Source organism: Ambystoma mexicanum, chromosome 5q (genome assembly GCF_040938575.1).
Source record: "Ambystoma mexicanum isolate Mex_15411 chromosome 5q, UKY_AmexF1_1, whole genome shotgun sequence".
In the NCBI taxonomy this organism is placed as follows: Eukaryota; Metazoa; Chordata; class Amphibia; order Caudata; family Ambystomatidae; genus Ambystoma; species Ambystoma mexicanum.
Window position 1 is genome coordinate 1,144,249,881 of NC_090933.1, and position 25,323 is coordinate 1,144,275,203.

Genomic DNA, 25,323 nt, shown 5'->3' on the forward strand with positions numbered 1-25,323 from the left:
AATCGATCAATTGATCTCTGCATCACAGCTTGGTATCTTGCCTGATCTTCACCAGGTCAAGACGATAAAGGTGTATCTTTAGTATCCAGGAAATCCATGCTGTAATCATCTCACACGCACACGCTACTTCCTCCTCCTGGAGCTGTGCTTCCTCCGGTATGTATAGATGTACTTGCTTCATCTCTCTGCCTCTTCTGTGCATTTTCTCTTTCATCATCGTTTTGTAGCACTTCTTGGAAAGGGAGCGATTATTCTTTCTGACCTGCTGTCCCCTTTACTGTGTCTCAGCCTATTAAGGAGTCATCCATACATGCTTTGCAATCCAAATCTGCATGTGTTGTGGACATATGCATTTCCTCTTCATAGTCACCTTCTTTAACATCATTGACAAGGATACCCATGCCCTTCTGTATCTCGGTCTCTTCTTGTGCCATGTCGGCACGCGTTTGGGCTCCTGTGGCAAATCTTACACTTGTAGAATTTTGTTTCCCTGTGAGCATATTTTCAGTGACATAACACGCGTCCATGCTGCATGCTGTACCAGAGTCAAAATGCTTTCTGGTTTGTGAAGCTCTAATGGTTTCACCTGCGCCAGCAGCTCTTTCAAACTTGGAATGCGCGTTGGCATTGGTGTGCCTTGTCACTCTCTTTTGTTTTTGTCCAAGCAACATCTTGCCTCAGGGTCTTTCTCACTTTGGTGCCATCTTGCACGTGCAGCTTTCCAGCACCATGCATGTCTCAGGTTTCAAATAGCAGTGTAGGTGAGCCTTAAATGACTACCTGTTTTAGTTACTCTAAATGGCCAATTGCCTTGATGTGGAACAACCTAGAGTCTGTTCTCTGTGTATTACCTGACATTCCAACTCACACACTCAATGAAAACATTCCATATGTCAAGCAGAAGGGGTTAGTACAGACAGTTACTTTCTTTGCTCAAGTGTAAGAACATTTGAGTTAATTGAAGGAATACTGTACCTGATCACAGACATGAAGTGCAAATACTATGCACATGATACCCGTGGAAGGATACTTTCCATGCCTGTTCAGCCAATTTTCATAAACATACTTCATGAAGATGGGATTGTAAACCAATATCTGCACAAAATAAATACATTTGTTACTTTACAAATATCAAGGCATACATTTGTTTTAAAACATTGATTAGCGTAGCAGAGTTTGCTAATTAAAATGTTTGTGATTAGCAAAGGACCCCATTTGATTAGCAATGTTGTACTAAAATGTGTAATGCTGAGCATGGGAGAGCGGTCGCCGGTAGCCCTTGAGGGAACTGCAGGCCTTGGATGCCCTTCCTGGCCCTTCGGGCCTCCGTGAGTTGAATCTGCACATTTTGTAATATTGCTTCCGCGCTCTGAGCGCGTTGTCTGTTCCTGCTCTCCCCTCCCACTTCCTGGTCCTCCTCGTGCTCCCGCCTCCCTGCCCGCCCACACCCCCCCGCCCCTTCCTCTCCTCCCTCTTCCTATAACCACCCCCCCTCCTGGGCAGCCCTCTGCCCGGCAGCCCCTGCGGCTAAGGGCCCCTAGGCCAAGGGTGACTCCTACAGTTGCGGCTCCCTGTGTGTCTGCAGGTGTCCGCAGTGGACGCTTGGCGCCAGTACTTGCTATCCCCTTCCTCGCCCAGCCCACCCCACCTACACCTGGCCATTGCACTTGCATGTTGTCCTCACCTCACTGTGTCACAGTTGTGGTAAACTAGGGTTTTTCTCCCCCCGCAGGACTCTCAAACCTAGGTGGCCCCACCACTGTGTACCTAATTCGCATACCGTTGTCTGTTTCTGAAAATGTGGTAAACTAGGGTTTTTCTCCCCCCGCAGGACTCTCAAACTTAGGTGGCCCCACCACTGTGTACCTAATTCGCATACCGTTGTCTGTTTCTGAAAATGTGGTAAACTAGGGTTTTCCTCCCCCCGCAGGACTCTCAAACTTAGGTGGCCCCACCACTGTGTACCTAATTCGCATACCGTTGTCTGTTTCTGAAAATGTGGTAAACTAGGATTTTTCTCCCCCCGCAGGACTCTCAAACTTAGGTGGCCCCACCACTGTGTACCTAGTTCGCATACCGTTGTCTGTTTCTGAAAATGTGGTAAACTAGGGTTTTTCTCCCCGCGCAGGACTCTCAAACTTAGGTGGCCCCACCACTGTGTACCTAATTCGCATACAGTTGTCTGTTTCTGAAAATGAGGTAAACTAGGGTTTTTCTCCCCCCGCAGGACTCTCAAACTTAGGTGGCCCCACCACTGTGTACCTAATTCGCATACCGTTGTCTGTTTCTGAAAATGTGGTAAACTAGGGTTTTTCTCCCCTCGCAGGACTCTCAAACTTAGGTGGCCCCACCACTGTGTACCTAATTCGCATACCGTTGTTTGTTCAGAAATGTGGTAACCTGTGCTTGCCGCTCTCTTCCTGTCTGCGTGCTCTCGCATCGTCTGTCCTCTCCCCCACCCCCTCCTACTCCATGGTGCTCTCTATCTCGCCTATCTTCTCTAACTGCTTCTCTATTGACTATCCTGCTCTCCTCACTAAATCTGGTAGGAAAAAGTTTAAAAAGGACATCCTGGTCTCCAACCCAGGCCTCCCTATCGCTGACACCTACACCAGTGCCTCCTCTAAGGAAACTCTCACTGACATCCTCTTTTGCGTGCCTTCGCCTGATTTATGGACCCTTCATATGGTCTCCGTGCTCTCTCCTTTTCCCTCTTCTCCCATTAATGGTGGCACCCGTTGGGATGTCCTCTTGGCCTCCTTCCACTCCTCTAAGGCCATCATTAATGTCTACACCAATGGGACCGTCTTGGTCCAAGGCCCTCAGGCCAACCTTCACCTCTTTGACCGACGCTTCCCACACCTCATCAACTTCCTTTCCTCTCCTGCTGTCCCCCCTCCTCTGTCCTCGTCTACCTTGCCTCTATCCTCCCTCCCTGCCCCCTCTCATGCTCCTTCTTCACCTCATTCTTCTACACCTCTGCAGGGCGTACCTCTGATCTGTACCCCTCCCCGGAAGTCCTTCAAGGTTGGCAACCGCCTCCACATTGCCACTCTTAACTCTCGCTCTGCCATCCAGCATTCCTCTGATATCTGTCGCCTTCTTGAGGAACGGGATCTTGACGTCCTCGGTCTCACTGAGACATGGTTCACAGCCAGCTCTGTCACTAGCTTTGACACAGTCCTACCTGATGGTTACATGATCCTCTCCGTGCCCAGGCCTAACCGTGCTGGGGGGGTGTTGCCCTTATCTTCCCTGAGTGGATTCCTGCCACTGTCATTCCTACGCAGACCTACTCCTCTTTTGAATGTCTTGTCTGCCGACTCTATCTCTCTCCCAGCCATTCCCTTACCGTGGCTACTATCTATCGGCCACCTGGTCAAATTTCCTCCTTCCTCTCTGAGTGGGCTGACCTCTCCTCCTCACTCCTGTCCGCTACCACTCAACTCCTCTTTCTTAGTGACTTCAACATCCACCTGGATGCCTCCTGTCCCCCCACTGGACTCTTTCGTGACCTCTGCGACTCTCTCTCACTCTCTATTCTCCCGTCTGGGTCTACTCATTCTGCAGGGCACACTCTTGATGCTCTGATCTCTTCTGACCTTCCCCTCTCCGTCCCTCTCTCCATTCCTCTCTCCTGGAGTGATCACTTTCTCCTATCCTCCCACCTCACCCTCCCTACCCCTCAGGCAAAGCCACCCTCATCATCGCCACCCACCTTCTCGGCCATCCGACCCATGAAGCGCGTGTCACTTGAGGCTTTCGCTGCCACCTTCTCGCCCCCCTCCCCGTTCGGCTGACTCTCACCCTGACACAGCCCTCTCCATGCTCCACTCTGCTATATCTGATACTCTTGATATCCTTGCCCATGTCATGAGAATCTGCCTGAAGCCCAAAGCCAAATGTAACTCCTGGTATGACTCGGATCTCGTCACCCTTAAACGCAAGTGCAGGGTGGCAGAGAGGAAATGGCGTGCTTCGTGTTCATCCTCTGACAAACTGGCCTGCCGCCTGCTCCAAAGGCAATACCGTCTCTCCGTTCTCATCAAGAAGAGAGCCCTTATCCAAGCCTGCATCTCTGCGGCATCTAACAACTCAGCTGAACTCTTTAAAATCTGCAAGGAGCTTGCCAACCCTGCTGAAGTCTCTACTACTGAAGTCCCCTCCCAGGCCCTCTGCACGGCACTGGCCTCTCACTTCATCTCTAAAACTCAGGACATCCTGTCCTCACTCTCCTCCTATCACCTCCCTCCCTCTCTTCCCGGCTCTTCCTCTGGCCCTTCTGCAGCCACCCCTCCTCCCTCCTTCTCTGCCTTTCCCCTTTTTTCTGCTGACGAGGTCTCCAGACAAGTCCGATCTATGAAAGTCTCGTCTAAACAGGTTCACCCCTGTTCCTCCAAAACTATCAAGGACCACATCGACTCCCTGGCTCCCGCCCTGGCTGACTTTTGCAACCACTCCTTCGCCTCTGGAGTCTTCCCATCCCCCCTCAAGCACTCCCTTGTGCACCCTCTTCTTAAGAAACCCTCTTCCGACCCCTCCTGCCCGGCTCACTATCGCCCAATCTCCATCACTCCCTTCCTGGGCAAGCTCCTGGAGAAACTGGCCATCTCCCAGCTTAACCTCCATGCTGAATCTGTTGGTAGCCTTCATGACCATCAGTCTGGCTTCAGAGCTGCCAGAAGCACGGAAACTGCTCTCCTGAACATCCGTGAAGACTTGCTCTCCAACCTTGACTCTAACACTCCTTGTGTTCTCATTTTGCTCGATCTCTCTTCTGCCTTTGATACTGTCAACCATGCCATCCTGCTCAACCGTCTCCGTGATAACATGGGTATCTGGCGTGGCTGACTTCTTTCCTTTCCAATCGACCCTCCCAGGTCCAATTTGGGTCCTTCCTCTCTGACATCTTCTTCTCCACCTGTGGTGTTCCCCAGGGATCTAATCTCTCTCCCTGGCTTTTCAACCAGTATCTGTCACTCCTTGCCCACTGCATCGCCGCCCTCTGTCCCAACTTTCAGTGCTATGCGGACGATACCCAGCTCATTTTCAGGCTACCCTCGGCCTCCTCCTCTCCTCCCCTCATCTCTGACTGTCTGTCTGCTATCCAGGAATGGTGTGCCGCCAATGACCTCTGCCTAAATGCCAGTAAGACTGAGATTCTACTCATCGGCACACCCACTCCCTTCTTCCCTGCAGCTCTCTGGCCGGCCTCTCTTGGCCCTCTTCCTGCTCCTACCTGCAAGGCTAAAAACCTCGGGGTCATCTTCGACTCTACACTCTCCTTCTCTCCTCACATATCTGACATCTCTAAGAAGTCACACTACCAGCTGCACCTCCTCAGAGGTATTCTTCCCTTCCTCTCCTTCCCCCAGAAGCTCACTGTCTCCTGAGCCCTGGTTCTCTCGAAGCTGGACTACTGTAACAGCCTCTATCTTAATCTGCCTGCCTCCACTCTCCGCCCTCTGCAACTCATCCAGAACAGAACTGCGAGACTTGTCCTTGGCCTCAAGCCCAGGGACCGTATCTCTCCAAGACTGAAATCTCTACACTGGCTCCCAGTGGCTGCGAGGATTAAGTTCAAAACCCTCTGCATTATCCACAAGGCCTTCTGGGGCCTGGGGCCAAAATACCTTCAACTCTCTCTTCCTAAATATCTTCCTTCCCGAGCCCTTCGCTCATCCGTCTCCAACTCCCTCAGGGTCAGCCGCTTCTCAAAGCAACAAGCTGGGGGTAGATCTCTCTCCGCGGCAGGGGCCTCCCTCTGGAACAGCCTTCCTGCCTCCCTGAAACTTGAGGAGAACCATCTCCAGTTCCGGAAGCACCTCAAAACCTTCCTCTTTGCTTCTGCTTTCTCTGTCCCTCTCCCCTGCTAAATTCTACACTGAAATTGCACTGAATCTGCAACTGGGCCACTCTCACCGACCTTGGTCCTGGGCCCAGCCACTCTCCACTTGCACTGCCTCCCTGGCATCCCCTGCACTGCGGGACTGTCTCTGTATCCCTACAGCCAGCCCTTCCCAGCACTTGTCTGCACTTACCTTGCACTTGCCATCAGCTGGCCCTATTTATTTATTTATTTTTATTCTACTTACTTGTACTGCACTTCCCCCTCCCCTTCCCCTTGCACTTTTCCCTTCCCCTACCCCTGCACTTGCGCGGTCTGAATGATACCTGGCCTAGTAGGATTGTTGACTGTCTTCCCCTTGTTCCCCCCTCCTGGCCTCGTCGCGCCTTGAAACACTTGTGTATAGGTGCGTTACAAATGCCATATCATATCATATCATATCATATCAATGCTACCAGAAGTTATTTGCACCCAAGACCTAAAATGAGCAACAATACTGCATATTTGTTTACCGCTGAAGTAAGGTATTAGGGACATGAGGCAGGCCTTGCACATTCTTTAAAATTGCACTAGACCTGCAGGTCCAGTAACTTAGTTTACGCACTCAACCTAAAATAATGCACTAGACGCATGGCAACTGATGACAACAGATTTAAATGTACTTTCAGTAAAATGGGTCATGTCACAACAAGCCCACTTTGTTTGGTACACTGCTGCCACCCACAGGCCAGCTATGCACAGTGAAGCAAGTATTTGACATTTACTGCAAAGTAAATGTTAAATAAACGTTTCAAACATCCCCTGCAAATGATACTCGCCTCAACTATGCGAGTGGCTGAGTAGACTTTGTGAGCCTTGGATGTGTGCCTGTAAAATGTAAAAGGTTAGCTGCGTGAATGAACACAAATAAATAGGTATAAATAGGTATGATAAAAAAGGCTCTTTCCAGCAGGTGCTAACATATAATGCAATCATAATCATCGAGCAAAGCAAGTTCTAGAGACTAACTGCAGTGTATGGTATAGCAGTAGATCTGTAGATGTACAGACTGCATGGAACTATAGATTGCTACTTTGCGTAAACATCTGCTTAGATTTGTGCATTCATTATGTAAAAGGAAAGAAGTAAGATACTAAGCAGAATGGCTGGTGTAGCAGGCGGAGAACTGGGCAAACTAGATTGAATAGTGTAGTGTGAGACCATCTCACTTTCAGTGTAGCTTGTGAAATCAACAGGGTGATAAGACAGAATGTCAACAAGAATCGGATCAGCTAATGGGTTGAACACCATTTGCACAGATTGATGCAGCCAGCAGGCCACAGAGCTAGGGTTTCCCTCAAAAACATTTGGCCATGTGACCATGTAAGTTTCAAAGACTGTTCTCATTAATATGATGCATCTTTCCCAACAAAATGAAATATAGATAACACTATGAGATTTGGATACACTAACCTAAACTTTGTCATTTTTAGAAATGGAATTGCACGACTGCCTAAGCTAACACATACTGTTTTTTGCCAGACAGCATACAGTTAGTTTAATAAAAACTATCATCCTGATTTGCAATCATTTCAAAAAGAAAAATACATTTTTGCCTAGCACTCCAACACAGTCGTTTGTCACTTAATAGTGGAGGAGATGATTACTGCTGCACTCTCTCTCAATTAGCCCCTTTGAACTTGCAGTGAACAGAGAAAAGAGAGCAAAGAGAGTCCTGACCGCAAGAGAGGAATGCAGGGTGAGCTGTGCTATCATTAAACAGGGTAACTTAAATTGCATTCTTTGTTACACAGGTGTCAATTTAATTAGCAAACCTAAAGAATTTCACAACATATTGCTATGCAACACTGCTTAATGTATGCTTTGAATGTATAGGGTGGTAATGCGCTTTAATAGTTAAATAGGAGGAAGCAGAACCTAAATATGTATGTTCAACCAGATGTATAGTTTGGCAGGGTGCAGCAGATTCCCTCACTATCAAAATAGAAGAGTGAATGTTGGCAAAGCTACCACTAACTGGGCTTTAGCGCTACATAGGTTCCATCAAAACCCATCAAATTCCGGCTCTCTTTGTGGCAGAAAGGCACAGCTGCTGTCTCATTCATAGTTGGATGGAGGCAGATCCCCAAACCCAGCAAGGTTCCAATCACCAAACCCAGAGAGAGGGTGCAGCCCGACAGCTTTGATGTATTGTCCCTCCTCTCTCCGCATCACTTACACTGCATCAGTGAAGATCTTTTGGCATACATATCTCCACCAGAGAGATGACTTTAGAGGTTCCACCGCTGTACCCTTCTTCCTGACCTCTTTAAGACAGGTTTTTAGTGTCTTGGCTTCTTAACTTTACTGAATTGTGGGGAAGGCAATCAGGAAACATATGAAAAATAAAGATCTTGCCATTTAGGTGACATAAGGCATGGGTTGACTCTGCTCCGTCTTTAATTTTAAAAAGGTACTCTCTCCCCAGTTTTCTCACTTCTCTCCTTACCTTAACAGGGTTCTTTGTTCAACAATTTAAACCATGAACAGTGTAAAAAAATCACGTTAGAAGTGGCTTCATCGTGGAAACGGCCCACTCACGCTGTCTCCTAAAAACCTGTAGAATTATTTCTTTGTGGGCTGCCCATTTCATCACCAAAGGACAGTTATGGTACAATGCAAAGGCAACACAGAAGCTTTTTGTCAAGCAATTTTCAACACCGACTATTTGCTGTAGCTATATGTTTTGACTTTTGTATAGGAATTTACCAGGCAGTGAGCATATAAGGAGTGATAATTAAAACAAAATAAATACAGTAAAAAACATTCTCAACAGTTTTGGATTGGAGATCGGGACCCTCCCTGCTTAATAGTGGGCATCAGAAGAATGTGAGTGTGTGATGGAAATACCAATCTGTGAGTGACCCATGGTATCTGTGTGCATGCCATTGTCACATGACCCTTGTAGTGATTGCCGTGTTTGATCTGATGCAAATTAAGCACCTTCTACTTCCACTTTCAGCTGTCAGAGTGGGCCTTCTTCTGCCTCTAAGGGCTAGAGTTTAGCTCACCCTAAGGAGAGCGGGGTGATAGGCACTGCAGCTGGGTTAACTATGAACTTTTCTCCCATTGCTCCACTTTTTTTTTGTACAGGCCTACCCATCTAAGACTACAACAACAACTAGCTACAGCTGGACATGAGAGAGACTGTCTGTAGCACTGCCCACACTACAGCGCGTTCGACTAGAAATCTGAAACCTAGACGAATACACTGTCAAACACTGGCCTGTGCAATGGAGTAGTGGAAACAGAAGAAGGGCTGCAAGAGCATCTGTGGGCTGGCCCCTTTGATCGGGTCCCAAAGGAGGTCTGGCGGGGCAATAGTAAATATAAGCAGCTATAGTTTGTGGGAGACTGGAAACAATATTTGTACTCCGGGTGGGCTCAGTATAAATGGTTTGAATACCAATGCCATGGCAAAATGCCTATATTTTCCAAACATGTTCATATCAACAAATGTACCATTTTTGTCACTGGACTAGAAACAACAGTTTGAAATGTTTGCGTTAACAGAACTAGTGTGGAGAGGCGAGGAACATAGCCAAAACACTGCTAATTTGTATCCATCTATGAATGATATCCTCTCTTCTTCACACTACATAACATTAGTTTTGACTCATGTTAGGGGGCTCCAAAGGGTTACTTTTGAACCAATACTAAGAAAAGTAAGGAACCGCCATGCTAAGGTGCTGCCGGTAGGAAATGGGTATTATTTTATTTCTGATTTCAGTACTTTTTCCAAATTAGGAAACATGAGCAAACTCACAATTTGTAGTAAGGGGTATGGTTGTTTGAAATGCAAATGGTGTTAAGCAGAATATGACCGTATTTGGTCCTCTTTCATTGGCTTAACTAGTCACAGTAAATAACTATTTTTAACAGTATTTTATACATTATTCATTCTACCTGACATCTACCTTGTTAAAAACAAATTACGGTCTTGCATTGACTAGGTCAGGGACCCTTGGATGGATTTGTTGAGTGTTCTTGCTTTTAGTGGATACCACTAACTGAAACAACACATCATTTTCCAATATTGTTTTAAAATACAGACACCTCCTGTATCATTTAACCTATATCTTTTTACTACAGTTTTTGCCTAAATTGTTAAGTTTAATTTTGACAAACACAGTCACACCTAATATGTTAGTTAGGACTTTATGCAGAATATTATATGTCTATTTTTCTCTTTCACATTTTCGGCCATTAGCATTTTTTTATTTGTGTGTTATTTTCTTATGCTGCCCCTCACCTTTTAATTGCCCTGTATACAACTTATTTCTTTCTTGATTTCCTACTCTCTATTCCCCTTTAGCATGTGTCCTGTTTAATTTCCTATACCCCAACCCTGACCTCTATCCCAAAAGATATTTATTTTTCCCTGTCCCTGGCTATTATTTGTCCTTTCAGAAAAAGTTGTTGTATGGCATGTTTGAATGTTGGTGTACTATTTGTTTGGTAAAAGGTAATTAGTCATACATATGTACACAAAATGAATTAATACTGATGGAGATACTCAAGCAAGGGGCAGTACACCTGCATCTAAGCGATACAGGTGATATGTAAAACAGAAATATTTTATGGCAGTGTGAGAGCTAGGACATGCGAAATACAATACATGGGCTTGTGACTAAAAGTGAGAACAATGTCAACCCACGTTACTTAAAATAGATGCTAGTGGTTAATAAACACTGGCACAATAATTTGCTCCCATTACACTTTTGTATTGTTCGTTAAAAAATAAACATACAGTGTTTTTTTCATTAAGTCAATTATGAAAATCAAAAGTAAAAATACCTTGTCTCTGCTAGTTTTGATTCTACTTGGAACCATAGCATACGTACTGTAGAGGAAATATACATGAAAAATAAAATTTAGAATATACAGCACACATTTCCAAGAGAATAATCACAACAGGATGTTTTTACATACATGCATACTTAAATAGAATAACAGAAGTCAGATATGATTGACGTCTAGCATTATGAATCTTTCAGAATTCCACAACTGAATAAAGACTCCTCAACTCAAACTAAAAGACCAACAGCTTCACTCCTCCTCTTTGATGTTACCCCTATTGTGCTACAAAGTAAGCTTCAAATACTGCAGCCCTGCACAGAGGTTCACAATTTACTAATTAAAGCACACACATCAAAAATCTTAAGATTTTCCAGTGCCACGAGGAGAGACAGGTTTGAGTTATGTATTGGGAATGTTCAGGTGGAATTGGTGAAGTAGTGTATTTATCTATGTTTTTTCTTATTCACTAATTCCAATGAGAATTTTTTTGGTGAATCTAAAAATGAAAGGCAGGACGCTTTTAGCACAGATGAAAACAAAAGTCTGAAAATGTTGTACGTTTTCATACTTACCCTTGATATACGTTTTGTATGAAGATAATCCCACATTTCACTTATGGGCTTGAGGTTCGTTATTATAGAAACTGGGTTCAACTAACAAGGATTGAAGGTATTATCTGTTAGAAGGTATTGGGGCTTCCACATTCAGTAACTGTGTCCCTGTTCCAGTTGGAGTTTAGACTAATCTCACTCAAAGCCCCTCTGGAAGAACATATGTGGCAAGGAGGGACTTTGCTGCCCATACTAGTTTTACGACTTGCAATAGCCACCTGCTTGGTATGCTCGGTTGTGAAGGTGTTTAACTGACCACAACACCCCTCTTTGTGAAAAACAAAACCACTCACTGTTCATTGGATCACATCTAATATTATAATCGAAATATATGCATTACATCAAGAATATGGTAGAATCTATAAAGGCTGGAACTCCATTTCTGGATGGTATTACGTTTTCCCTCACCCCAATACAGGTTGGTGTACCTCTGATTTCATATAAATGTATTCGTTTCTTAGGGATGGTCAGGCAGAGGCAAACTAGAGAGAGATATACGTGTGTGTTAATTGTGTCGAGGTGCAAAAATCGAATGCATGACACATCTTCTACTAGAATTTGAGCAAGCAAAGCAATTGAGATTGATTTTTTAACAAAAATACATGTAATGTTTTTTGACTAGTGAAAGCAATTTATTTTATACAGAGAATATTGCATGTAACCTTGCTTTTTTTATTGTTGGTAAGGCCTGCCTACTGTATTTAATTGATTATCAGGAATATATAATAATAGGCATAAAATGGTGTTTGTAATTTGAATATTGAATATGTGTACTTAAATCTAACAAAAGGTTTGAAATAAATAACAAAATCGAGCATAAAAATGAAAATATCTTCCAGGATCTCTGGTAGCCACCACTGTTACCAGATTAGTCACTTATCATATAACAAGCACTGCTGCAATGCAGCACTAGTGGAGATCTTCCTCTGAAATGCGTTCCTTGAATGAGAGGAGAAGCAGCAGTAAATGTTGCCCTTATTTGCCAGTAATGCTTTGCTCATCCACCTCCAACTCCCTCAGGGTCAGTCGCTTCTCCAAGCAACGAGTTGGTGGTAGATCGCTTTTTTCGGCTGGTGCCTCCCTCTGGAACAGGCTCCCTGCCCCCCTGAAACTTGAGGAGAATCATCTCTGGTTCCGGAAGCACCGCAAAACCTTTCTCTTTGCTTCTTCTTTCTCTCCTCCTCTCCCCTGCTGACTTCCTGGCTGATATTGATACTGCACTCGTCACCTGGCCACCCTCTGATCTCTGGCCCAGGTCCCCACCCCTGCCAGGCACTTACCTGCACTGCCTTCCTGGCAACCCTCGCACTTGGAGACTATTTCTGTACCCCTTCAGTCCAACTACCAGCACTTGACAACTGATGTCTGCTCTTACCCCAGCACTTATCACTTGCTGTCCGTACTTTACCTACTGTTATTTAATCTATTAACCCATGTACAGCACTGTACCCCTTACCCCTTCCCATGCACTTGCGCAATCTGAATGACACTTGGCCTAGGATGATCGCTGTCTGTCTTCCCTCTGAACCCCTCTCTTGCCTCGTTGCGCCTTGAAACACTTGTGTATAGGTGCGTTATAAATGCCATATCATATATCACATCATGCTGCTAGTAGATCTGGTTGCCACCATGCCCTCTTTGATGACAAACATGACTGAAATCAGTGAGACCCATGAACGTGTACTGTATGTTCCTACTGTGATAGCGTGGAAGGTTGGGCATGCAAAGCAACAGATAAGACCTATCATTTGCTGAGTTTCTCCAGGAGGGTGCTACTGAAACTAATGCTATGATTTCACCAGGTATGGATGGCCCCTGGTTAAACCCAGATGTTCCTGCCTCAAGGGATGAAAAGCTTAGTCAACAATGCAGCAATGTATGTTTCTTTTATAATGGTAGACAAACATCTGGATGCATGACAGAAAATCAAACTACTGAGTAAATGGAAATTGCGAATCTTCCAGGAACACCTGCAACAGGCAGGGGTAAGTAGTGATGCACTCCGACCTGTGGCGAGTGGTTGTGTTCCAAACTGTTTATATAATATATTAATTAGAAGCAATGAAAAGATTCCAACCAGTGAAGGATAAATAATCACACTGTCTTGATTTATAAAAAATAGATCAACAATGTTTTTTGGGGCTAAAAGTCATGAGGTTGATATGAATTTAAGAAAGCTCTGAGAGAGATGCGAATGTGTGATATGGATTGATTCAATTTCTTTTTAGATAGAACTCTCAATTGTCCACAATATGCATCTCTGTTCTTAAAGGAAGATGTACAAAGTTGTATAGCATTTGATAGCTAAAACGGACCAACGATATTGGCGTGTATGATTGTATTTCTGAGTAGATTATGTACACTGAGCTTGATGCTCATTTTATTTTCACAAAATTCACACTAACATTAAAGTGTATGCATCTATGAACCATATAATTTAATCATAAAGCTTCAGCATTTGGATGAGAGGCTAAAATGACTGTGATATTTGTCACTTCATTCAGGTCTGGGTGCTCCCCTCCTTCTGGTTTCCAGAGATAATTTCCAATGGGGGCGGTCCCCAATGCACAGGCATCCTTATGGAATATTGTATTCAGGATGTTTATTTGGTGCACTGCTGAGTTCAACACAGGAGAGTTGTGAACAACCTACATGTTATCACTTACTCATAAACCACCAAAATGGCTCAAAAATCATTTAATCATGTTTGCTTACAAAACTTGTTTGCAACACATTGAAATCTGCATTTTGGTGTTGTTTGTCACCATTATCAATTCTAAATGTGAACAATTAATGGATATCTTGCATTAGCATCAGTGTGAGGCAAAATATAAAGGGACACAGGCTATGACCTATATTTGGTGGAAAAACATCTTGTTGACTTCAAATATACTTGGAACAGATAGTAAGGGTCACTGTAGCCTTTATATATTTCCACAAACCTAAAGAATACCTCTTTTGATCATTCAATAAATGTAAATCTGTCATCCTTACATCAGAGTTGTGAATGACACATATGTCTTCTTTTAACATGACAGTCCTCAATGTGCTTTAAATATTAGGTATTAGTTGTTGAGAATTGTGTTTTCAGTTCAGCTGCTAAGAATGACATATTGCTAAAAATCCATGATTAAAGAGTGACATTTTATATTTTTACTTACAATTATTAAACAATAAGAACCTTATTTCTACATTACTGATGACAGGCGTATTACTTGAATAGGGAACCTTTATATCATAGGGGGACTGTCTGTAGGAGAGTTTGACAGGTGATCAAGGGCTAGTATAACGAGACAGACTGGGGGCAGTGGATATGAGACAGGTTTAACTGAGATATGCATTAAGGTCTAAGTGCCAAAATAAAGCATCAATTTAGATTTTTACTTTTCTAAATATGCAAGACTATCTCAGGAGAGCTAGGTTGGGGGCCACTTGGTGAGGAATAGCGAGGGGATGTGAGGCACTACTTACAATGATGCACCTGAGTTGGGTCTTAAAAGGTTTCAGTGATGGAGCAGCTTCGATGTCTGCTGGGTGAGCGTTCCAGTGGAGTGGGGCAAATACAGAGAAGGAGCAGCGGTAGAAGGAGGGATAGGATAAGTGGGGGCAGGCAAGTACAGAGAGGAGGATTAGAAGGGATAGAACTGATAGACGCAGTCAGCAAAGTAATGGGAGCAAAACCATGAATGGATATGAAGATGTCGTGTTGGTATGTAAAGGAGGAGGAGCATCAAGGTAGACTACAGATCTAGCCCTGTTGACATTATTTGGCTGTTTAGGCACGTTTGTCATTATGTGGATTTTTAAGCATGTTTGACGCCATTGAAGGTGCAACCTGCAATGCAGATACTTACTACTTCAGTGTCATGACAAATAATGTAAAGTTAATTATAAACTCAGAACACTCATTCGAGATGCCGAGCACCCAGGAACTCTCTTGCAGCTCCCAACGGCTCCACGGCATGTTCTGCTTGTGCACTGCATCTCTCCTTCTGTCCTGGCGAACTCCACTGCTCCTCCAATCCGGTTTGTGTCTCCAGCATTCGCAAGCCTCTGTGGAAGGTCCCCCATCTTCTCCTGAACCACCACATACCATAGTGTGGTTGCCATCTTTAAGTGGTTTCTTTAAACAACTAGTCTGCACATTGAGCTTCAGGCTTCTGTTACCTTGTACCACCTCCATCATCCTCCTCGTCTCTTTGTACTTAGTTGGTTATGAGAGTTGGAGACCATGGTTGTCATTGGAAATTCAGTATTTGGATAGTCTCTGTCAATGGATTTACATGACAGAACAGTCTCGCATAAAGGTGCACCAGAAGCAAAAAGGGTTTTGTTGTAGCTTTTATTCTTCAGGTCAGAGGTGGGATTTTGACCTAAAGAATATTGGGAAAAGGTTTCTCTACTTCCTTTACCGGGGGAACAAAAACATGGCACTAGGCCGTCAAGGCCCTGGGCATTGGGGGTCTTTCTCATGGGAAAAGTGGGGATACTTCGTCTCATCCAATGAAGTCATGAAATCTCCCTGGTAGTTGTCTCCTCCCATGTGATCCTCCCACGTATAGCCACCCACAGAGTCAGGATCAGAGAGCCGCTGCCGGACCCTGGACACATGAGAGGATGTCACTGCTGGGGAATCTGTGATGACTCGACTGGATTCATCACACATACTTCAGCATATCTATATATATTTGTGAAAGTGTGTTTGTATGTTCGGGTTGGTTCCAGCCCCATAACAGTTGGTGGGCTGAAATGTTGGCACAAGGTCGGCATACCAGTCTGGGGTGAACTGTCAATAGTGAAATTTGACCAACACCACCCATTCGCCCTGTACAGGGTGGGGTCTGGCCCTGTGATATCAGTATAGTGGGTTTAGGGAGATTGCCTATTTTGCGATTGTTGGCACCAGCCCCACAACAGTTGGTGGGCATACATTTTGGGTCAAGGTCAGCATAACAGTCTGTGGTGTACTGGCAATAGTGAAATGTGACCAACCCCACCCATTCTCCCTGCAGAGGGCGCGGTCCGGCCCTGTACTATCAGTATTTGCAATTTTGGGAGATTGACAATTTTGTGACTATTCCAAAAATAGGAAGTTAGGACACAATATAAAATACACAAGGCCATAGCAGACCCCCACGTGCATACCCAGCAATGTGGTACCGCACATTTTCTATAATAGCCATTCATATTTGTTTTTCTGTGTATGGAGGTATGTGCAAATATGTTATACTGTTTGATTTTTGTTTAGTACTTTCTGACATTTCTATGGCACTGAGGGGTGACTGGCCCTTCGGCAGGCAGTAGTCTGAAGAAACATGAAAATAAAAGAGCATTACTTTGCATGCTGATAATAATAAGAAGTACGGTGACTGATTACTAGTTTCAAGACATTATACTAGCCATGTAATGCAGAGTGTACATGCACAGGGATGGCTGCTATGTCAGTGGCAATGTGGCAGCTTGGCTGAATTTTTCTTGGGACTCTGCTGTATTCTGTGGGTTGCAGCACTACAGGAAGAACAGGCGATTGATTATAAAGAGCCTCTCAACCCAGAGGGCAACTGTCTACAGTTGAGAAAACGACTGTACTTTACATGCAGAAAAACAATGCAGATGAGGGGGAATATTTGCCAATTAGCAGAACACATTTCAGATTTAGAACCTATGACGTTACAGCCCAATATAAAAATGGTACATAAGTAAACTATCATAAATACTCTGGGCAGAGGGTGTAGGAATTAGAATACATAACTCAGCCAGACTCCTCCCGCCGGCATGCTAAAACATAAATCAGTCTATTTAATCTTGACTGAGCAATTTAGCACATAAAAAAGAAATTTTAACTGCACTCAAAACCTAACATATTGAGTCACGATGTGTTAAAGTTAAAGGGAAAATCAAGACAGGAAAATTACTTAAAAGCTTTTACATTAATCACAAATACGGTAGATTTGGAGAGTGAGTTGCCAGCAACCCTAGAAGGATTTAAAACCAGAAGGTGAGGTGGTAAAAACGGAAGTATAAACAAAGACAGTTGTAGCATGGGTATACATTTCTTGAACACTATGCAGTACTATGTTAAATACACATGATTAAAAAGAAAGTAGCAGTGACCACTGTATTCTCAAATATGTATCAAGATTTGGAGTCGATGGAATGTCCATTTTCATTAATTGTTTAGGAATAAAAAGTATTTCTTGGTGGGTAATTTGATCTCTGAACAACTTAATTTACCAAATAACTATTTTATGACAAGGTTGACCATTTGGCAATTTGCTTTATTTGTGAGTCATTTTACATGCAATGAATTCCATTTTCTACTTTATTGAAATGTGGTACAGCATCTTCTGGCAAACCGTAATTAAGAACACATTTGCTACACCCAACATGTATTTACTGTGCAGAATGCCAAAGCATTGGGGAAGCAAACTGTTATAGCCTGTGCATAGGCAATGGCTAGGCATTTTTCAGGCACTGCCGAAATGGTACTACAGGGACATACGATGCCAACAGCTGTCAAATAGTATTAGTGCCTAGGCATATCATCAAAGTGCTTGGCAAATGCCCATCCAATGCAAGACAAGTACCAAAACCGTTGGCCTTGCCAATGTTTGAACAGGAATCCAGTGCAAGGTACATATGCAAGGACACCTATTTTGCTTTTAAACCAAGTGGCTGATATAATATGCTATTTAATTTCCATTGCAGATTATTGGTGAAAGCATCTAGCCAGGAAACTAACAAAAGAAGCTGCCCCTCTCCTACCAACTCACCTTACCACAACTTAAACTCAGAGGCAGGCTAGAAGATCAGTCCTAAATGAGTCTACTGCCTGTGAAACATGCATTGGCAATGCAAATCGTGTTGGCGTTTACTGATGTTCTTTGCATTTTGCATTTATAGGCACCAGGGTTTAAGGAGGGGAGCATACAGTTTCACGCCAGGTTGTGAGAAGGGATGCAGGTGTGCAAGAGAATGGGAATAGAGAAAAGGAGGCAGCCATGGATAGAGGGAGCCATCTATGACGAGCAAGAGGAAATATGAGAGAGAGAGGGTCAGAATGAGACGGTAAGAGAAAAAGCGATTGTGTGAGATGAAGAATGAGAGAGAAAGTGAGGGCTGCGAGCAAAGGTGCGATTTGGAGAAGATGGAATGAGACGCAAGAGAGGATATCTGGCAGGGTGCCAGGGTCAGAGGGAGGGGAAGGATGCTACATAAGGGTGACAGTGCATGGGAGAGAGAGCATGTGAATGGCCAGAGAGAGAGACAGCATGTGGATCGTGAGACCACACATGGAGAGAGAGAATGGAGAGCGCATAGAGAGAGAGAGACCGCTGGATGATGGAAGCACGGGTAATAACCTCCACCCCGCTGCTGTTCTCCTCCATCTCTCCATCTTCTCTTTCTCAGTCCCTCCCCCGCCTCTTTCGGCCCTTCCACTATAATAATAATAATTTGGCATTTATATAGCACTACAAACCCTCAGGTATATGTGCGCTGCATATTATTACCCACGGTGTGTGGTGCTCATTTATCAACCTCGGAAGGATGAAAGGCTGAGTTTGGCACTGCCGGGATTCAAACCTGCGTTAGCAAGCTTTGCACCGATGTCAAAGCGAGTGCTCTACTCGCTGTGCCACTTGAACACTATACATGATAATTATTCTGAGCATTACTACTCATAACTGGCTACGAGTAAATACACATCTTTGGCGATAGGGGCATCAATAGGCAATGCAATGCCACCTTTATCTCACTGCTCTATATGGAAGGGCCTTTATATGTCAGAATGGAAAAATCTAATCGTAAAAAGGCCCATTCGTGGTACAGTGAATTCAATGTAATGCTGCACCATCGACTGGGGCATAAAGTATCTCTCTTTACCTCTACCATTCTCCCTTTCTCATGTCACTCTGCCCTGCACCACTTCACTCTCCTTCTTCAATGATCTCTCTCCTTTTCTCTTCCTTTCGCGATATTAACGAAACACATAAAATGCCAGTGCTGCGAAATGCGCACAGGAGGACTGCACTGCGTGTGACTGTAAACTGCCATGACTAGTCTGTGCTCTTACCCAGTGCTGTGAAATGCACACAGGAGGGCTGTACTGCAATAACCACAGAGCAGAAACAAAGGAAGGGTCCGCATCGGATAAACGGAATCCCAGACCCCAGGAAGAGTGCGCCCAGTCCCTAGCTTTTAGCATGTTGTCTGGACTCGAGTGTAGCACACAGGGTATCCAAGCCTGGCTCTGTTTCTCCTGTCGGCCAAGCATCTTACACAAAGGAGTGAGGGGCTACTGCTGGGAGGCCGTTTGTATGCATCATGGTGTCCACGAGGACAGAGGACAATCGTTAGCCTGAGATAAAGCTCTGCCACAAAGCAGCGCTGTTTGGACCCAGCCAGGCATATGGGAGTCATGTGCCACCGAGGCATTTAAGGGGGTGCACAAATCAGGAGCCAGGAAGACATGATTGTTCAGCTTTTGATAAAGGGCTGTGCAGTGATGATTTTGTTTTCATTACCTAGGGATCCGCCTGTAAAACGACTGCAAATGTTTGCAGCCCGTCAATATGTCACACCCAGGGGGCTGCAAGTTCTGTGGAGAAATAAGTGGTCTGCTTGTAAGCGGCCGCACATGCCGTGGAAAATGCTGACAAAGAAAATGATGGGGGACTTTTCAACCAAGACACTGCCTCCCCTCACGAAGCTTCAGACACCTCCTTCTCATGTCCAAACTTGCAAGCCAACACGCTGGGCGGTGGTTTCTCGCCTCTGTATGACGTGCATTGCCAGCTGCAATCCCCCACGTCTGCCCCTACTGTACTTCAGCACTCTGGACTGGATGCCGATAGGGGTGTGTTGCAGCTCATGAATCCCTGTGGCATCGGCTGTCTGAAATCCCGTCATCCTGCACCTCCACCGTGTGTCCGAAACTGTGGTCCGGGCAAAGCAGACCAAACAGAGATCACTTCGCTGCGGACTTTAAACATTATTCAGAACAGTGCTGTAAGAATTGTTAAGAAGAAAACCAGAAGGGAACATATTACATCAGACAGGAAAGCCCTGCACTGGCTGACACACAAGGACCGGATCACATTCAAAGCCATGAGCATAGTCCATCGATGCCTCTATGGACAGTCTCCTGCCTACTTGAGGGAACAGATATCCCATTATACACCTGACTGCTAGTTGAGACTTGAATCGGTGGGGCACATTGTCTGCCCATCTTTCAAGCGATCAAACAGGCTAGGTAGATCATTACCAATAAAAGCTGCTCAAGATGGAACGGATTGCCAAAGGCAGTCAGACTAGAGAGCAACTTTCTAGCCTTCAGGAAAGCACTGAAGACAACCATCTTTAAATAGCTAGAGTAGATCCTTAGGATAACTAAATAGCACCCAGTTCTCTTGTCCAACAATATGTTGACTTTTGTCCAAATGTATGCTCTACCTGCGGGCTTCGGCACAATACAAAAATAAATAAATAAAGTCTGACGGAGTTCAACTGACAAACAGTATTGGTGCATACAAATGAGAATCTAACAGGCATCTACTTAAGTGCAGTAATTTTGCTTCGTGTACACAGCTCCCTGGCAACAGCAGAAGGGCAGCAGACGTGAGTGTGATGGTGGATAGTGCTTCGCCCATTTCATCGGCAAGCATTGGGAAGCTGCCATGCCAACGCCATACACTGCTCCCAAACTCCTCTTTCTCCTTTTTACCTTTACAGTACCAGTGTTTTAGCGATTAGGTGGTTTACGCCATCAAAGTGCTAAAACCAAAAATGCCTTTCGTATTGGGGCTCTACTACTGAAACCATCACAAGATCAATACTGGGAGGGCTATGCCCCCTCTTGAAAAGGGGGTGAGAAGCATGTGTCAGCAGATTCAGTTGAACTGACCCTTCCATGATTCTTTGAGTGGCGTGGTATTACGTCTTTATACCCACACAAGCAATTCCCTCTACACTTACTGGCTGATCGTTCCTGTTGTCAGGGCACTGATCACCCACTCTATATCGAGGACTTTGAATGGGATTACGATCAAAGTGGCATTTTCCTGCAGTTTTGCTGCACTCTCTGGGTAGATGAACTGGTGGGTGGTCCTTCCTCCGACATCGGCTTCGTATCCGACAGTGGGTGCATAGTTCATTCTAAAAAAGTAAAATGAAACGAAAACTCTTAGTAAGTATGTGTTACATTGGAATCAGATAACAATTAACAGCTTTGCCATGCACAACTGGTCAGGCAATACTTAATCTGATGGGGTACACTGAAATTGATCTTTCAAACAACAGGGGCATGATATTAATTAATTTTTATACATTGATTGTTCTCTTTATATTTGTCACAATTAGCCCTTTTAATGGTAGTATATTTCTGAACTTTGAAAGGATGAAAGGCTGAGTTGGCCCTGCCGAGTTTGGAACTGCTACCTGCAGGTGACGCTTTGATATCAGAAGAGATCCCTCCTCCCAAAATAATGGTAGCACATGCCCGAACAAACAAGCATCACCTTGCAATTGATTATTGCTACTACATTCTCCTTTGCAGTTTTTCCATCTTTTGTTTGTGTACTGTACAAAAACCCTCCAAAAATTGAATATGGCATTAGCCCTGGTGACCACATATACCATTTGGTCTTTGCTAAATTTCAGTCAGAGTTTCAATTTGTAAGCATGTTGCCATTCTTGCAAATCACTGACTGCTTCACTCAACCCTAATTGTCCTCCTCTGGAGCTCCCCAACCCCTGATACCCATATCCACCTTAGGTCCTCTGCTATCTCCGCTACCCCCACCACCAGTTTACGTTTCATCCCCTGGGTGCATTCCCTATGCATCCTCAATGTACTGTGCTCTGTTGCTGACCAGCTCGGTGCACATTTTGTAAATCCCAAACATACAAACATTCATACATATATACAATTGCCATCTTCGCATACTGTTTCAGGTGTCCTAGTTTAAATGCATGAAACTCCTGAAGTGCTTGGTTTGGTTGGCTAGTCTAATGTGTAGCCTAATGGGACATATGGAAGTCAAGAAAACGACCTGTTTTCCTAATTATTTCTCAATATATGTGACCAACCAGTACGTGGAGTCAAAACGCATACTATTTGTTTAAAAGGCATTAGAGCGCTCTGTGGTAGGGTTGTCCGGTGCCACCTTCTGAGAGTACTTACTGTGGTGAACAACTGCTCTCAGGTGAACAAAAAGATAAGATAAACGGATATCCAACGAACCAATCAGATTTCAGTTCTTAGCCAGAGGAAAATACCATCACAACCGAGTGAGGCTGAGTGTGTTCGCTGAGAAGTAGGGATGAAGAAAATGGGAAAGTGAAAAATAAGACATCACAGGCCAAAGGATCTGGGTCTTCTCAGTCAACTTTACTTTCAAACAGGAAGCAAAAGCATAAAACCTTAAAATCTTCAAGTACTAAGAAATTAACGAAGGGTTAACATGGAAAGGCTGCCAATGGTGAACTGGGTGAAAATGATAACGTGATCAATGATATTAGACTACCACCAGGCTTCTAAGCCCAATACCTGTAACAAACAAGTCTGGTGCCTCGACACATAAGGCGCGGGGTAACTGTAAGGTCAACTGGTGTTTGGATACAATTGCTCCAACTTTACCATCTATAAGGAAAGTTGGAAATACTGATGACATTAGCGTTGGCAAGCAGTTAAGTAAAGAAGTATTTTGTGCAGATTGTTAATCAGTTTTGGAAAACATGACAAATCAAAATGAGTCTTTAGTATTAGCAATTAATTTAAGTTATTGTCCTATGAGTCAAATACTTTTATCAAAGACTCTTCACTCTTCTGTATAAGTCAATACAAATCAAATCTCTGCTTCCCTGGCCCAACCTAAAATGGAGTGTCCTAAAATCGTTTTGATAGGATTACGTCTAATCTAGTCCACCAGTTTTGAATATTGAAGCACTGTCCTCTTCAATACAATGTAATCCTTTATTATTATTATTTTTATTATTATTATTATTATTATTATTATTATTGAGCTTATCTTCAGGAAGCAAAGGATTGCTTTACAAGTAATAGAGAGAAGTATACTGTGAGGGAAGCAGGTCGCAATACAAGAGAGCGGTGAGCTAACAAAGGGGGAGGGTAGGAAATTAGGCAGCAAGTGATCTACAAGCAACCATGGGAAGAAAAAGGGAGGAGCATATCACCCAGTCTCAGGTAAATTGGGGAGAGGAGAGGGTGTGGACCTAGCTGGGAAGGAGAAGCAATTTGTTGAAGAGGGGGGTCTTGAAATGAAAATGCGAGGGGTCTGGTGTATATGGGGAGCAAGTTTCAGAGTCTGGTGCTGGACATCAAGAGTGTGCAATGCTATTACATCTGTTACAGAAAATGCCAGCATTAAGAATTGTGAAATCTAAAGTTGTGGTAGTTAGAATTTTACGACTTTGGTTGGCTCACCATTGGCAATTTACATTGTAAAACTCATGTTATTATGGAATTGCTTTTACACAAGGTGGAGTCTTTTTTGATTATGGGTTGTGATGTGTAAATATTGTGGATTACTAAACCTATGGATAAACTGGTTCCATTACGGAAGTTTGTTTGGCTGCATGTAGACCTGAGCCCTTCTGGTGTATGCACAGGATAACATTATATTTTTAGACGTGTTGGATCATCGAGGATACATTGCTCACAGGTTAGGGAAGAAAGAAGACTAAGAGACGTGGATTATGGAAGAGTCAATCTTAACACAACCTGTAAATGATTGGCCATGGTTGGCACTGGCTTTTTAAACACAAAAAAGGATAAGACCTATGTGTTCCTAACTCTGACCAAAACCATGCTCTTGTTAGTCATGGGATATGAGGGGTCATAAACATTGGTTCATGGGGGATGTAAATCAGGAACCACTTGGAAGGGTTGATATATTTTTACTACACGAGGTTGGGTTATGGATAGATATACCATAATTCTACAGCCAGCCATTAGGGGGTCACCTTGGTTGGGCTAGTGCTGACCTTTTTATAGGTGTAAAAATAGTTCTGTAATAAATAATATCTTTAAGGGAAATGATTCACATCATAAGTTGTCTTTGGTTGTTTCTGTGAAGTCAAATGGAAACGCTTAGACCTTTTTATTACTTAACATCTATCAGCGATCACTGTTATCACTGTTATAAAAGTAAAATGATGGCCACAACCTATCAGCGCCGGCAATCACTCACTTTATGTGGCCTTTTTAGACTTCAGCGCTGCTTTTGATTATTTCAACAGGCAGCTGCAATGATGGAGGGTGGATCCGCTGTTGTTAAATCTAAATATATTGTTACATTCGGACACACCTCAGAATAAGGCTCGACACCTGCACTGGAAATATACACAGAAGCGGTGTTAGAACAGGTTTGTGTGCTGGTGCCCCGGCTGTTTATTTTGTATATATCTAATGTGAGCGATGTTCTTAGTAAAATAAACAGTTTTCCACCTAATTTGGGACACCAACATACTGGTTATGTGGCCTATGCAGAAGACATTGCCCTCCTGGCTCACACATCAGTGAGCCTTCGAAGAAATGTAGATGGCACTAAATGTTTTGCAGTAAATCATGCCTTAAAATTATAAACACTCCTTTTAGGTGTTTAGTGGTTGAATTAAGTGTGCATTTGGCACTGGCAAATGTATAAGGGCCATTGCGATTACATGATTTGCGGTGTTCATGGGGGTTTCTCGTTAGAACCACTGATTAAGGCTTGCAAACAGAAAGTGGTCCCTGTGGTTGTTGATGGTCTGGACATTCAGTTTGACACATTTTCCAATGGTGGCTGGCCCACGTTAAGGGGGAATTATGGGGGACAGCCCTTAGAATAGCAACACATTCCGTGATTGAATATGTATGCTTGGAATTTGGTTTAACTCCATTGCTCACCTTGGCATGAGTAAAGAGGCTTGAAGAGCCACCACTGCCTGCTCTCTTTGGGGATTCACAAGTAGGTGATGCTTCCCAAAGGTAAATTTGCAGATGAAATCCTTTGCTAAGATAAA

At 44.0% G+C, this 25,323-nt stretch overlaps 1 protein-coding gene across 1 annotated transcript in view; it reads right to left on the bottom strand.

Annotated features, from left to right (window-relative positions):
- Positions 1-25,323, bottom strand: part of LOC138497932 (CMP-N-acetylneuraminate-beta-galactosamide-alpha-2,3-sialyltransferase 1-like) — an 86,814-nt gene that overhangs the window by 13,210 nt on the left and 48,281 nt on the right. The window contains exons 4-6 of the mRNA XM_069621666.1: positions 21,274-21,453; positions 10,685-10,730; positions 976-1,095 (exon numbers count right to left, since the gene is read on the bottom strand). Of these exons, the coding sequence (XP_069477767.1) occupies positions 976-1,095; positions 10,685-10,730; positions 21,274-21,453 (346 nt within the window). The remainder of the gene's footprint in view (positions 1-975; positions 1,096-10,684; positions 10,731-21,273; positions 21,454-25,323) is intronic.